The sequence below is a fragment of the Dipodomys merriami genome, unplaced genomic scaffold, assembly GCF_024711535.1.
Source record: "Dipodomys merriami isolate MVZ:Mamm:240054 unplaced genomic scaffold, mDipMer1.0.p SCAF_8, whole genome shotgun sequence".
Lineage (NCBI taxonomy): Eukaryota > Metazoa > Chordata > Mammalia > Rodentia > Heteromyidae > Dipodomys > Dipodomys merriami.
The window spans coordinates 33,593,190-33,608,454 of NW_027206401.1; the positions used below are offsets into that span (position 1 = coordinate 33,593,190).

General features: G+C 36.3%; 1 protein-coding gene across 2 annotated transcripts in view; it reads left to right on the plus strand.

Moving 5' to 3' along the window:
- The window catches only part of Pdss2 (decaprenyl diphosphate synthase subunit 2), a 207,040-nt gene that overhangs the window by 72,921 nt on the left and 118,854 nt on the right, over positions 1-15,265 (plus strand). For both annotated transcript variants that reach the window (XM_070010095.1, XM_070010094.1), the window contains exon 2: positions 4,757-4,891. In XM_070010095.1, the coding sequence (XP_069866196.1) occupies positions 4,757-4,891 (135 nt within the window). The remainder of the gene's footprint in view (positions 1-4,756; positions 4,892-15,265) is intronic.

Below are 15,265 nucleotides of genomic sequence, written 5' to 3' on the forward strand. Positions count from 1 at the left end.
TCTTTTTTTCTTTTTCTTTTTTTTTAATTTTTATTTATTTTTTATTGTGAAAATACTGTACAGAGGGTTTACAATTACATGGGCAAGATAATGAGTACATTTCTTATCAAGCATTGTAGCCTCCTCCTTTGTTTCCCCTTCCCATCCCTTCTTTTTTTCTTTTTCATCCAAAACTCATCCATCAATTCCTACTGGTCCAACCATCAGTTCCACGAAGTTACTTCCCAAATCCATACTCAGAGCATTTCCAGCTGCTTCCTGGGCATCTCCATCTGGAAGTCCTTTTTGCCTCCAAAGAGCATGTCCAAAATGGACATACTCATCCCCATTAGCTGTTCTTTCCAATCTCTACTAACTATAACACCATCTTCAGCAAACGGCTTAATTTTAAATTCAGACCTTACTTTTCCTTTGCTTCGCTCTCCCCAATGTTTCTCTCATGCAGTCATTGGGCCAGACTAGCCTGTTTCAGCTCTATGTTTCTGTTATCATTCAGCATTTTTTCTCCATGTCTGTTGTTGCCATTTCCCTAATTTAGGGTCTCTTTATCTCCCATTTGACCTGCTGGATGAGGCTTCTCTTAACTAATCTCTCTCCTTTCCTCTGCACCCATCATGCTACTGCCAAAGGAACAGTGTTAGGCAGAGATCATAGTTTTTATCCTTAGCTTTAATCATGCCACTCTCTTGCTAAACAAACTCTCCATGCCTGCAGAACAAAGTCCAAACCCTAGACTTCAGTTCCAAGCCCCTTTGTCCTTTAGACTGTTTTCCAGGGCTTGCTTACCTGCACATTTCCCAGATGGTTAGCTCCATAGCTTCTGAGCCTGTTTTCCATTCTCCCATCTTGTCACTGCTTATACGGGGTTTATTTTTTGTTTTTCATTTCAATAACCTCATCCCTATCCCAACTTTTATTCCAGGACCAGCACAAAGAAAAGGGAAGGAAAGAGAAGGGAGGGAAAAGAAGGGGAGGTGAATCTTTTAGGCTCCTCAATCCCATTTAGTTTTTTCCCCTTTCCCCTACTTCTGCCCAACAAGTTGTTTTTTGAAAATGATAGAGGAATTTTTTAAGTATCTGATTATGCTTAATAAACCCAATTTTTAATACCTTTCTATTGCTCTTTGGATACAAATGAGAAAAATCTCTTGTCATGGCATGTTCAACCTGTGAGCCTCTAGCCTTATTTCACTCAGTACCCTTGGCCTGGCATATGCTCATTCCTGTGCTGTGATTAACTCCCCTCACTGTTCTCTTCCTGCAGCTCTTCTTTACATATGTTCTTTCTTTGGGCACCAACTAAGTAATCATTTTCTCTATTATAACCTTCTGGTAATCTCTCTCCTTGTAGTTTATAGCTTTTATCACCATAATAAACTTTGTAATAAATCTGAAAATTTCACTTTTACCAGTTTATTCCATGCTTTACAAGTCCTATATAGGGGTTTTGATTGCCTTTGCATCTGAGATTAGCACAGTGCCTAATGCGTGGAAAAAGTGTTCAGTTTATATCAAGTAAATGAGTGATTGAAGGATGAGGTTTTTGTTTACATCAGAAAATAGTTCTATAGAGCTGGGAAGGTGGCTCAGTGGTAGAACGCTTGCCTTGCATGCATGAGGCCCTGGGTTTGATTCCCCAGCACCACATAAGCAAAAAGAAAAAAAAAAAAGCTGGAAGTGGCGCTGTGGCTCAAGTTTTAGAGCACTAGCCTTGAGCTGAAGAGCTGAGGGACAGCACACAGGCCCTGAGTTCAGTCCCCACGACTGGACCCCCCCAAAAAAAAGAAAGAAAAAAAAGTCCAGTAGATTCTGATTTGAAAATAACTAGCAAAAGCTAGAAATGGAGCTGTGGTACAAGCAGTAAAATGTTAGCCTTGAGAAAACTAAAACAAAAAAAATAACAAATTCTGGGAGCCAGGTCCTGAGTTCAAGCCCTAGTATTAGCATCAAAAAAAAATTAAAAAAAAAAAGAAAATAGTTCTATAGAACTTTAGTAGTAAAGATTACAATATACTAAAAGTTGCTTTTATTTATGACACTGATGACAATAAAAGACTTTTTTATGTTTTTCACACCTATTGCGATTAGGTGATTAAATATAATTAAGTGAAATCATACAGAATCAGAGAATAAAGTAAAAGCACCAGATGCCAAATAGTCCTGCCGTCTGATGAATAGTCAGAAGCTATGTAGCTTCTTAAACATCTCTAACAACAAGTGCCCCAGCATCTCCAGAGGCTATTCTGGTTTTTCATTTTTTCCATGCAGAGCCAAAACTGACCTGATATAATTTCTATTCATTTTTATTGAACTCTAAAAAAATGCAGACCAGGTTTCTGTCCTGGCCATATGGAAGCCTTTCAAACAAATGCTCTTTATTGTTATTTTTCCTAGTCCCTACCATCCTCAGACCATGTACCTGCCATATTGGTTCTAGAACAGCTCTGTCCTCCTCTTTCCTTCAAACTGTCATACATTGTTTCTCTCTTCAGAACACTTATACTCCTAGTCCCAACTACCCTGGCTACTTTTTCCCCATTGTTTAAAACAATCTCACAGAGATTTCTTTAAATCCTCAGTGGGTTATATTAGTGGCTGTCTCTTTGTACTCCTTTGTACAGTTCTTGTTCATCCCTCATGCAGACTATATAACAGCATTTTATGATTTTTTAAAATCCATATTATTAACCTACAAGAAGAGAAGTCATACTTCACTAGAGTTTATCACCATGTCCTCCACCACTATTGAGCACTATGTCTGACAGAAGATAAGCATTAACAAACATTTCTGACTGAATAAATTTGAGAATATCAACTTCATCATTCTTCAAGGTATTATCCACACATATGGAGTCTAGTTTGATGATCATTTATCTAAAATGCTTAGGAACAGGAATGTTTCAGATTTCTATTTTTTTTTTTTGGTACTGTGTAATATTTGAAGCTTTTGCAACTTGTATATAATTATACCAACTTCTCAATATCCTCTGTCTTAGCAGTGTCCCTCCTTAAGAGAGGCACTGATAATATATCAAAAGTGTTCCAGGTTAAGGCTGACCTGGTCTATAAGAAACATATGGTTCCTGTAAATTCATATCCCAAAGAATGTGTGCTCAGAAGCAAAATTTATTCTTCTTTCTTGGTGAGCTGATTTTTCTGCTTTAGGCATTAGCAGTTTATCTTAGTACTGTTTTTAAGGGTGTTAATGAAGTGACTTTAAAGAACTGTTTCAGAAATAATTGTTTAATTTGCTCATTTTAATCTGCCCTCCAGGCTGTTAACTCCTATCTTAGTGAATGTTAATGGTTAGAAGGAGTGCTCTTTCTTCTGAATGCTGTCTTTATTTTTTCTCAACTACTCTATTACAGATTATTTTCCTGACTTTTCATTAATTCATTCTGAAAGAGGCAAGTGTTTCAATGATAAGGACTGATAAGGAAAAATTTTGTAACTTTTGTTATTTAGGGAGGTAGAAAAGCAAACCATATAGCAGGATGGATGAATAAATAGATATGAATGCTTGTTCTGAGATAGTAGAAAGGGAGTAGGAGAAAGCAATTAAGAAAAAATAAAAACAAAAGGAACACATGGAATGTAAGTACCATGTGCTTCCTCTGTGTTTCATACTTTTACCAGTGTTGTTTCTTTCAAATGATGACTGTGGAAAACAGATATTGTTACTCATTCACTCAAAGAGATGTCAGTATCTATGTCGTAGCACTTGTGAATGACAAAAGAATTTTTCAGGCATAGTTATATCTGGGTATAAAGATTAGTTTACTCTTCTAATTTGGATTTAGCATGTACTTTGTCTTAGTTATAAAGAAGTCAGAAAAGCTCAATCCTCATTACAAAAGAAATAATGACGTTCAAATTAAAGCCTAGTATGATAATGTTTTCCTTTTCTGTCTGCTTTCTTTCTTCTTCCTTCATTTCTCCCTTTTTATGTAGTACTGATATTTGAACCCAGTTCTTCACAGTTGCTAGGCAGGCATTCTTGAGCCATATCCCCAGCTATCTTGCTCTTATTATTTTTCAATATGTTTATTTGCAGACCAGCCTAGACTGGGGTCCTTCTATTTATACAGGTGGACATCATCATATTGGGTTGAAATGGAGTCTCACAAACTTTTCTGCCTGTTCTCAGCCTCCTGAGTAGCTAGGATTTACAGACAAAAGCCATCATACCTTGCTCATTTCTGCTTATGTAAATGCATGGAGTAAATTTGATCAAAGTACATCATATGTATGTATGTAAGCCTTTCTATAATGAATTTATGCTAATAAAATAAGTGATAAAACCAGCACAAAGGTTGTGAAAGAGAGACTACTTGGGAGCACTACTAGGAGAAAGACAGAGGAAAAGAAATATGGGGGTGAATATAATCAGAATATATGTAAGTATGAAAATAGCATAATGAAACTTACTGTTTAAAAAGAAGAAATGTGAAAGAGAGGAATAAGAAATAGTATACGAGGGGATGAGTTTGGTTAAAATACATTATATGCATGTATGAAATGTCATTTTGAAACCCCTTTGTATCCTAATTTAAAAAATAAAATCCAACCATCAGTTTCTCCAATTGTTTCTTGAATGTGTTAGATCCCTCACATTAACTCTTTACTTCCTCAACCCTTTTCAGTAAGCCCATTGTATAGTTTTAGAAGTTTGGGCATACTTGTAGCAATTTTTTAACTTGACCTGACTTGTTCTGTGAAGTTATATTAATCCTCTTCTTTCTTTACTTGTTGGCAGAGGGCTTGTACATGACAGCCGGCATAACCTTCAGTTGAGAGGCTTGGTGGTGCTGCTCATTTCCAAAGCAGCAGGGCCCAGCAGCATGGATGATTCATGTCATAACTATGACATGGTTAGTGGAATCTACTCATGGTAAGAAGAAATTAACCTTTTTACATTGCTCTCTAGTATGTATTTTCTTTTCTTTTTTTGGCAGTTCTGAGCTTTGAACTCAAGTTCTTGCACTACGGCAAGATAGCACTATGCTGCTCAACCACCTCTCTAGCCCTCTTCCCACTCAAGACTGAAGTTTTGTCACTTGAGTCACACCTCTGCTTCTTTTAGACCTTTTGTACAATGGTTATTTTTGAGATAGGTTCTTGCTTTTTGCCTTGACATGGGCCTAGGCTACCATCATAGCTTGGATGATAGCTATGTACCACCTTGTTCAGTTTCTTCTGCTGAGATGGAGTCTTGAGGAGTTTTTTCTTTCTAGGCTGGCCTGGAACTGTGATTCTCTTGATCTCAGCCTCTCATATCGCCACACCCAGCCAGTTGAAAAGGAGTTTTTAATGTGTATGCTCAGTCTGGCCTTGAACCACAATCTCTTGATCTTGACCTCCCAAATAGCCAGGATTTCAGGCATGAGCCACCAATACCTGGTTCTGAACAGTATAGAGATCACTGTTTAGCTCTTTGTCATTCTCTGATTCAAAGACAGATGAATGTATGTTGGCTTTTTAAAAAATCACTTTTTGCAGTTCCTAATAAGTCTGATAATCTTGACCAGCTTCATGCACTCAGGTAAATTTTACCATTCAATTTGTAAAGAATACATTCATTTCTAACTATTCTTCACCCCCTTATGGTATGCTTGTGTTTCTGTACAGCCTACTGTGTCACTTAGTTCATAATTTGTGATTTTTAAACCTTATAAAAATGGTATCTAGTTGTATAAAGATTGATATTACTACCATTTTAAAAGTAGTTACTTCAGTTCTTTTTTTTTTTTCTTCTGGAGATTTTTATGTCAAAGAGGTTCTATTGGTTACTAGGATAAGAAATTTTTGCCAGGCACTGGTGACTCATGCCTGTAATCCTAGCTACTCAGGAGGCTGAGATCTGAGGATTGTGGTTTAAGCCAACCTGGGCAGAAAAGTCCATGAGACTCTTATCTCCAATTAACCACCAGAAAACCAGAAGTGGTTCTGTGGCTCAAACAGTAGAGTGCTCGCCTTGAGCTTAAAAGCACAGCGACGGCACCCAACAAATATCACTAGTTTTTATTTAAGATGGACTTAAAGTTTAGTTTTGTTAAGATAATCACATATGTGTATTTTAGATATATGGCAACAATATATCAGTACATTTGTTATTAGATAATAGCTTTAAGAGAGTAGCAATCTGCAGATGAACTTGGGCATGTGAAATTATAACCAGCCAAAAATATAAGGAAGTTTTCCTTATGAAAAGAAGCATTTCTAAAAATTTTGATTTATGACTGACTAATCAAACTTGTTAATCAAACTTTTTAAAAAATCAGTTTTCAGGCTGGGTACTGGTAGCTAATGCTTATAATCCTAGCTACTCAGGAGACTGAGATCTAAAGATTATGATTGAAAGCCAATCTAGGCAGGAAGTGAAGCTGTTGTTCGAGTGATAGAGTGCTAACATTGAGCACAAAAGTTCAAGGATAGCATCCAGTCTCCCAAGACTGGCACAAAAAATGTCTGCCTGCATCTTTGACTCTGTGTGTGTGTACTGGTACGGGAGCTTATTCGATTTAGGGACTGAGTACTGTCCCTTTGCTTGTTGTTCAAGGCTACTGCTTGAACACCACCACTTTAGCCACACCTCTTTTTCCAGCTTTTTGGTGGTTAATTGAAGATAATCTCATTACTTTCCTGCCTGGGATGGCTTCAAACCAAGATCCTCAGATCTCCTGTTTAGCTAGGATTGCAGGTATGAGCCACCCGTGCCTGATCTTTGACTTTTTTTTTTTTATTCCTAGGTCTTTTTTCACAAGTATTTATTCATCCTGTAGTATTTAGAAATAGATTTTGCTTGCCAACTATGAAATTTAGTGATCCTTCTTCATTAATAAGCTAGCAAAGAAGATAATGTCAAATAACCACTGCACAGCCAATATCATCTTGCACTATTCATTCATATATGTATCTTTACTAGAAGAGATGTTTTGGGATAATTTTCAGTTATTAATCACTCTGAAATAACATTATTTTAGGCTTTTAGGTACTAATCATTTTTATGACAGGTCATTTGATCAATAGGTAGGAGTTATACTTAGTTTACTCTTGAGAAAACAGATTAAAAAACTTTCAGTCTTTTTCAGGTAATACAGTTAGCAAATAGGGAAACAAAGCTGTAACATAGATCTCTTCTTCCAAGTCTACTGTTTTATTTCATCTTTCTATTTTTCAAGAATTTATTTCACTTTAGGGCTGGGAAGGTGGCTCAGTGGTAGAGCACTTGCCTTGCATGCCTGAGGCCCTGAGTTTGATTCCTCAGCACCACATAAGAAAAAAAGCCAGAAGTGGTGCTGTGGCTCAAGTGGTAGAGCACTAGCCTTGAGCTGAAGAGCTAGGGACAGTGCCCAGGCCCAGAGGTCAGGCCCCACGACTGGACCAAAAAAAAAAAAAAAAAAAAAGACTTTATTTCACTTTAGATTAAATTTGCTATTAAGTTAGTTTGCCAAAAGAAAATCTTATAAAGATGTCCTGAGCATGGGTGCCAGTGACTCATGCCTGTAATCCTAGCTACTCAAAAGGCTGAGATCTGAGGATCATGGTTCAAAGCCAGCCTGGGCAGGAAAGTCCGAGAGACTCTTATCTCCAATTAATCACCAGAAAACGGGAAGGGTGCAGTGGCTCAAGAAGTAGAACTCTCACTTTGAGCTGAAGAGCTGATGGCCCGCTCAGGCCCAGAGTTCAAGCCCCTACGACCAACAAAAAAAATAAACAGTCTTGAAAAACATATAAGTAGAAAGCAACTTGGAAAATCTTTCATACATCTGTATTCTTTCCCCAAATTTAATTGAATTAGACCCCTGAACTTTACCTTATAAATTTTGTAGAACACTCTTAGCTAGGTTCAATTTAGACTACTAGAAAGAGTATCCAAAGATCTAGAATGAATGTTAATAACCCATTAGACCCAGAGAAACAAATGGACCGCACAGCACCTCAGTTTCCTGTTAGGAATTCCATTAATTTTCAACCTGCTGGTCTTGACTTCGTCTTATTCATTAGTTACCTGTTTGTACATTTGGAGAACTACATACATATATATATATATATATATATATATATATATATATATATATATATATATATATATAATCTTTAATAATCACTGGAAAGTACTACTTGACACATGAGAGATGTTTGATATTTGCTTCATAAGTGAATAGTCATCATTCTATAGAACAGATAACCATTATTGAATTTAAGACTTATCTTACATTTTCTAGGTAGGAAGTAATAGAGTTGAGATTGCAATTTTTTTTTTCATCTTTTCTTTTTTGGTACTGGGGATCGAACCCAGGACGTTGTACTTGCTAGGTAAGCGCTTTGCCACTGAGCTACATCCCAGCCCTGCAATTTATTTTTATTCGAAACTGGCTAAACTAAAATGGCTACCATTCAGTAGCCATATGTACTGGATATACTATGGTTATTAGCTCAGTTCCTTTCTAATTTCTTATCTAGCCTTGAAGAAACAATTGCATTTCTTCAGATTCTTCCCATAGGTATTTGGTAGATTGTCATTTTTAATGTGAGCAATCTACATAGATGAACATTGCCAAAGAGAAGGTATATATTATGAACATAACATAAATGGGTTTTATATTCAAGTGTATAGTCTTTACACTTGCACTTAGGGAAAATACCACCATGTAGTTTCAGGTTGTTTTCTAATCAGACTTGGTCTAGTAAGTCATTTGTTTATTTGGATATTTTATACACTTGTTAATGTGAAAAAGCCATTTAGTACTTTGAGAAACCATTCATTTATTTCTTTACTCCTGAAGTAATTTATTTGGCTCCTACTTCCTTAATTATTCAAGTGTAACTTTTGCTAGAGGCTTGTATCTATAATGCCACAGTGAATTATTTAACATTTGAGGGAAGTACTGATTTGGAAGCTTTTTAATTCACCTTCAAACTACATTGTTGGTATTTTTCTCTCATAAACTTAACTTTGATATCAGTTAATAGTACCTGAGTAAATTTCCTAAGAGACCAAAGTAAGCTAGGTGATCTCTTTTGTTTGGCCTAAAGATATAACTGGTACTCTAGATATAGCTAGAGAACTTATCACATAATGGCTAAGAGAGGCAGAATTTAGGCTGAAATGTAATCACTACATTTTGAAAAATAGGCAAAAGAGCCACATTTGTAAAACTACACTATAAACATTTACCTTAGCCTTTTGTCAACAAGACCATAGGTTATTCTACCAATACTGACTTTAAAAAATTGAATGTAAATCCAATCAATAATAAATCTAGGGCTGGGAAGGTGGCCTCACATGCATGAGGCCATGGGTTCAATTCTTCAGCACTACATAAACAGAAAAAGCCAGAAGTGGCACTGTGGATCAACTGGTAGAGTGCTAGCATTGAGCTGAAGAGCTGAACAGCTCCCAGGTCCAGAGTTCAAGCCCCATGACCGACAAAAAAAAAAATAGATAGATAGATAGATAGATAGATAGATAGATAGATAGATAGATAGATAGATAGATAGACCTTAAATTTTATATGCATCCCTAGCCATATTTGAGACAAAATTTATAACTTCTCATTTTCTTGAGAATAGAATATTTTGTGTATGAAAGATGGATTATTACCAAATGTAATATATAATACTAAAACTTTTAGAGGAAATGTGTGGCCATAGTATGTTAGATATGATAATGTCATAACGAAACTCCTGATTTTGTGCAACCATATACACTGATAAAAATATTTAAAATGGGGGCTGGGAAGGTGGCTCAGTGGTAGAGTGCATGCCTTGCATGCATGAGGCCCTGGGTTCGATTCCTTAGCACCACATAAGCAAAAAGAAAAAAAGCCAGAAGTGGCACTGTCGCTCAAGTGGTAGAGCGCTAGCCTTGAGCTGAAGAGCTGAGGGACAGCGCCCAGGCCCAGAGTTCAGGCCCCATGACCGGACTGCCCCCCCACAAAAAAAAGCAGAATATAATGGGTTAGAGGTATGACTCAGCAATAAAGCACCTGCAGCAAGCACAAGGCCCTGAATTCGAACCCTAGTGTGTTAATATAAATACATAAGTATATATATACTTACATTTATATGTATATGTGTATGCAGGTGTATATATTTTATATAAATACATATTATATATTGTATATAATATGTGTGATGGTTGTCTTATTTAAGGTTATATGTACATGCATACAGGAGTCCAGAAGAAAGCACCCTTATCTTTATAATAATAGTAGTTGGGAAAAGTGTGGATGTGGTTACTGAGAACAAGTATAATAAAATAGTCAAAAGGGATTTTATTTGTACCACTTTGGTTTTTAAATTAAGAGGATTTATTTCATATAATTGATATTTAAAATAAAAAGAAAGTTTTATTTCCAATTGTAAATCAATAAAAACTAATCTGAGAAATGTATCTTTCTACAATAAAAACTTTGCAAATGAGGACTGTTTATAGCCGGTGATTTTAAATGATTATGCTGAATAATTGAACTTAGCGTAGGCTTTTTTAAATTCAAAAGATATCTTACCTGCTTTTCAGAATGATCTTAAGAGAGCAGCATTACAGTTTGATTTCATATTCCTATTGATTGTATTCTACTTAGGACAATAAAAAAACTACATACAAATCTAGTAATATTACTAATTCATTACAACCAGTGCTTATTTTCTTCATTAACTTTTTATTGTTATTTTCAACTTACACAGCATGCACAAATGCAGCAATTATATGTTGAGCAAGAAGGGGAAGGCTCATTATGTTCAATGTACTGTACATCAGAAGTCATTACTTCACTAGAGCTTTTAGAAAAACACAAACTAAGATCAGCCTCTTACAAAGCAAGTATAATTAACCACAAAAAGTAAGGTGAGTAAAATACTAATCTACTCAGCTGAGAGTTAGTTTATCATATATAAATAACATGATATAAACTAGACTGCCTGACTCTATCACAGAAAAGAAAACTAAGCTGTATAGATTGTTTATATTAATGGTAAAAATGTTTAAATCAGGCTGGAAAGGTGGCTCAGTGGTAGATTGCTTGCCTTGCATGCATGAGGCCCTGTGTTCGAATCCTCAGCACCACATAAGCAGAAAAAGATGGAAGTGGTGCTATGGCTCATGTGATAGAGCACTAGCCTTGAGCTGAAGAGCTCAGGGACAGCACCCAGGCCCAGAATTCAGGCCCCATGACCAACCCCCCAATCCCCCCCAAAAAAATGTTTAAGTCTTTTTCTTAAAAGAAGACTATATGGCAACTAGTAAAAGACCAAAGTCAAAGGCGGTGTCCAGTGTCTAATATTGCATTTTAAACAGTGCTTAATGTGTGTATGTGTATGTGTTTATGAGGGCTTGAACTAAGAGCATGGTGCTCTTCCTTGACTTTTTTGCTCTAGATAGCACTCTACCACTTCAGTTACATCTCCAGTTCTAGCTTTTTGCTGATTGATAGAATTATTTCATGGATTTGTCTGTCCAGGCTGGCTTTGAACTGAAATCATCTAATCTCAGCTTCCTGAGTACCTAGGATAACAAGTGTGTGCTACTGGCACTAGGCATGTGCTTCATTCTCGACATTCATCAGTAAAATGTTAGTTTTCTGTGGTAGAAGACCTGTGGTTAAACTGTTTAATATCCTCCATGTCTGTTGTCCCAGCTACTTAGTAAGTAGAGACAGGAGGACCACAAGTTCTGGGATCAGTCTTGAGTAACATAGCAAAACTCCATCCCCTTTATGGGTGGAGAGACTTTAATTCAAAGTCTGCTGTAGTTTTACAACTTAATACTGATCCTTGAATCTCAAACTCAGGGCACTCGTAATAGCAAACAGTATACTGTAAATAAGACATATGTTTATCTCAAATCCATAACTAATTATGTAGTTGATCTTGAACAATGAACTTACTTATTTGTAGAATGGGGACAATAATGATACTCTCACCAGCTTAACTAACATAGGTTTAACTAACCTACAGTCTAATTTCTCTTGACAACCCCCTTTCTGCAAGACACAGAGCTTTACAAACTTGCAAATGTAAACAAGAAATAGCTTTCAAATAGGTCAATATGACATACTCATAATATGAATAGAATTAAATGACAATGTAAGGAAACAATGTATGCAGCTAGTAGCCTTCCAGAGGCAGTTTCTAGAACCTGCTTTTAGAACTTAACTGCTAGAGCTATATCCATGTTTACCACACTTGAGTCCACCATCTATCTATGTCCATTGGTAGGCCCTTTGTTTAACTAAAGATAAATGGTGATAAGCACCCCTTCACATAATATGCTAGGTGAGAACTGGCCATCTGCAGATGCTTTTATACCTGGAGAACTCTTTTCTCCCTATGCTGTTGGACTTTCCTTCTTGTTCTTTAAGGTTGTAATAGGTAAATAGAGGTAAAGAGAGAAGATTTTCAGAGTTATCTCTACCCTGACTCCCTTGCTTTCTAAAGTTGCTAGCATCTTCACTCTCTGTTTTCTGTACTGATTTCCCCAATCCCTCCTCAAATTTTTAAGTGGAGTAAAATATCTTTAATTCTTCATTTGCATCCCATTTCCTACAGGATTATATACACATTCCTTAACTCAGTAATAGGCAATCCCTAGGACCCTTAGAGTAGAAGTGTAGCAATACCTGTACCCCATACAAGAATCATGTCTTAGCCAGATGGTGGCTCATACCTGTAATCCTAGCTACTCAGGAGGCTGAGATCTGAAGATTGTGCTTCAAAGCTAGCTCAGGCAGGGAAGTTCATGAGATTCTTATCACCAACAAACTACCAAAAAGCCAGAAGTGGAGGTGGGTCTCAAGTGGTAAAGTGTAGCCTTGAGCACAAAAGCTCAGGGACAGCACCCTGGACTTGAGTTCAAGTCCTACGTCCAACACATACACATACTACATACACTTGCATGCACACACACATGTGTTCATACAACTTAGACTTCTGTCCTAAGCAGATGTTCTGTCCAGTGTACCTTCTCTACAGACAGTGGAAAGTATATATAATTTGTCCTTCATCTTGAAATATTTGTTGCTTCAAATTCGGGTACCACAAAATTTTGTTACTACATTTATTCTCTTTGGAAACACCATTTCAGGCAATACTTGGATGATTATGTACCTACAAGATTTGCTACTAAGTGTGCTGTGGCTCAAGTGGTAGAGTGCTCTCTGAGGGACAGTACTCAGGCCCAGAGTTCAAGCCCCACAACCACCACCACCAACAACAACAAAAGATTTGCTAGTGTCTATGGGTAATTTGTATCTTGCAGTAATATGGAGCATCTATTACTCTACTATAATTACTTACACATTCATTGCAATTAATGATGTAACGGATTTTAGAGGCTGTGCATAAGAGAACCAACAAACTGAGAAATAAAACAAGTTTCCACCCCTTCTTTCCAAAGCTGTAGTTAATCACTTGAACACTATCCAATATAGTAGAAATCTGGCAGACTTTTCTTTACAGCAGGCTATGTAAAAATGTTTATAATTTACAGCTTGTTTTGCCATGCAAATGACTGTGTTCCCAGTAAAGAAGAGTGCAAAAATATGCCTGTGAAATTACTTAACTCCTTTGTTAGTTGTTTTCTGGCAACAGCGAAGGATACTTTGCTTAAAATGCATTTCTGCATTTAATTTTGTATCAGTCAATTCAAAACTTTAAAAATAGGAATTTACGTTTTTTTAATCTCTTTGTAGATAAACCAGACCTATTTAACAAAACAGTAAGTTAAATATCTGAGTTGTTAGAATTTAAATGAAATGATACTAAGCTATTAGGGTTTAATTTAATATATGGCTACACGTTTGCAAAGCCAGTTTTTGTCTCTGATATCCCTTTCATACTTAGTGATATTAACAAGTTATTATTTCCGAAAGTACCTTCTGCAAAGCTGCAGCAGGGAACAATTAGAGGGTATACATGTTAATGTGTAGCCTGTTGAATAATGTATGCACTCATCTTGGGTCTTTCTTTTGCCTTTTTTAATGTTATGGATTCCCCCTGTTAGATTCATAAAATGTCTAAAGTCAGGTACCATGTTAGACTTTTGTGGTTGCCATTCCCTTTCTGCTTTGTTCTCAATACTTGCTTTATATTTAGTAATTATATCTTAGATTAGATCTTAGTGAAAAGTAGCTAACTCTGGGTTTTCGGTGCCCTATCTCAGAGATAGGGGCCTTCACGGAAGGAAATTCTTGGGAGAGGCAAGTAAAAACATAGGAACTGATATTTATTTATTTATTTTTTTTTTCATTATTTAGAGAATACTTTATTAGTTTCTGTAATCAAACCCACGTAGATAAGACCTTACATATTTAATACAGTGCGTTTACCCCTGTACAAATGGAAAAAAATTAAGTTTAACATTTCTAGACCAATATGGCTATTAATTTCTGTACAATGCCAACTCAACACGGTAAACTGAGATACTTTTTCCAAAGTTGACAGCACAGCTAAAGTAGGAACTGATATTTAAAAGTCTCTGTGTAGCTTTTTTCTTTCAATTGGGGATGGAGTAAAGAGGAAGGGTTTTGTTTAGTTTACACTTCCCCTTTCCTTAAAGCTAAAAGAGGAAAAAATAAGTTAAAATATTTAAAACATTAAAAATCATGTTTAATTTTTAGATTCTCTGATTCGTTTGGGATTAGAACAGAAAGAATAGGTCTCTAATACTTGATTGGGTCTTGTGAATTTCATGTTCTTTTTTTCCATAGCACAAATCATTAGATATTGGGTATATTTTAAATGTGAATTTTGTGTACCAACAACTCGTATGTTTTTTGAAAATATGTTTTCCAGCAAAATAAGATCTTTATGTCAATATAAAGGCACTGTCATTTTTATTGACATTGTTCTCCTTCAAAGACCTTTTTGTTATAAAAACATCTTTTACAACCACATGGGAGAATTTGTTTTCTTCAAACTTTCTTTTAAAGTAAGCATTACAGCAACCTTAAAATTATTTTATAGTATATAAAAAACAGAAAGAACTGAATATTACGATTTGTTATGTTTTCTTTTCTACTGCTCTTTGGGTAAACTGGGACCTGAACTGTGCTAGAGCTCAGCCCAGTAGGTGGGAAGCTGGGTGCCTAGAGCTGCTCTCCACTGACCTCTTCTGGTCTGCAATTAGATGAGTTATTGAAGTAAATGACTAGATTTTTACATGGCCAAGGTGAGAGACTTTTGGAATGATCATCTTCCCACCTCCTTATACCCACCCCTTTATCCCATCTCCCCCTGCGGCCCACCCCCCCCCCCCCCCCCC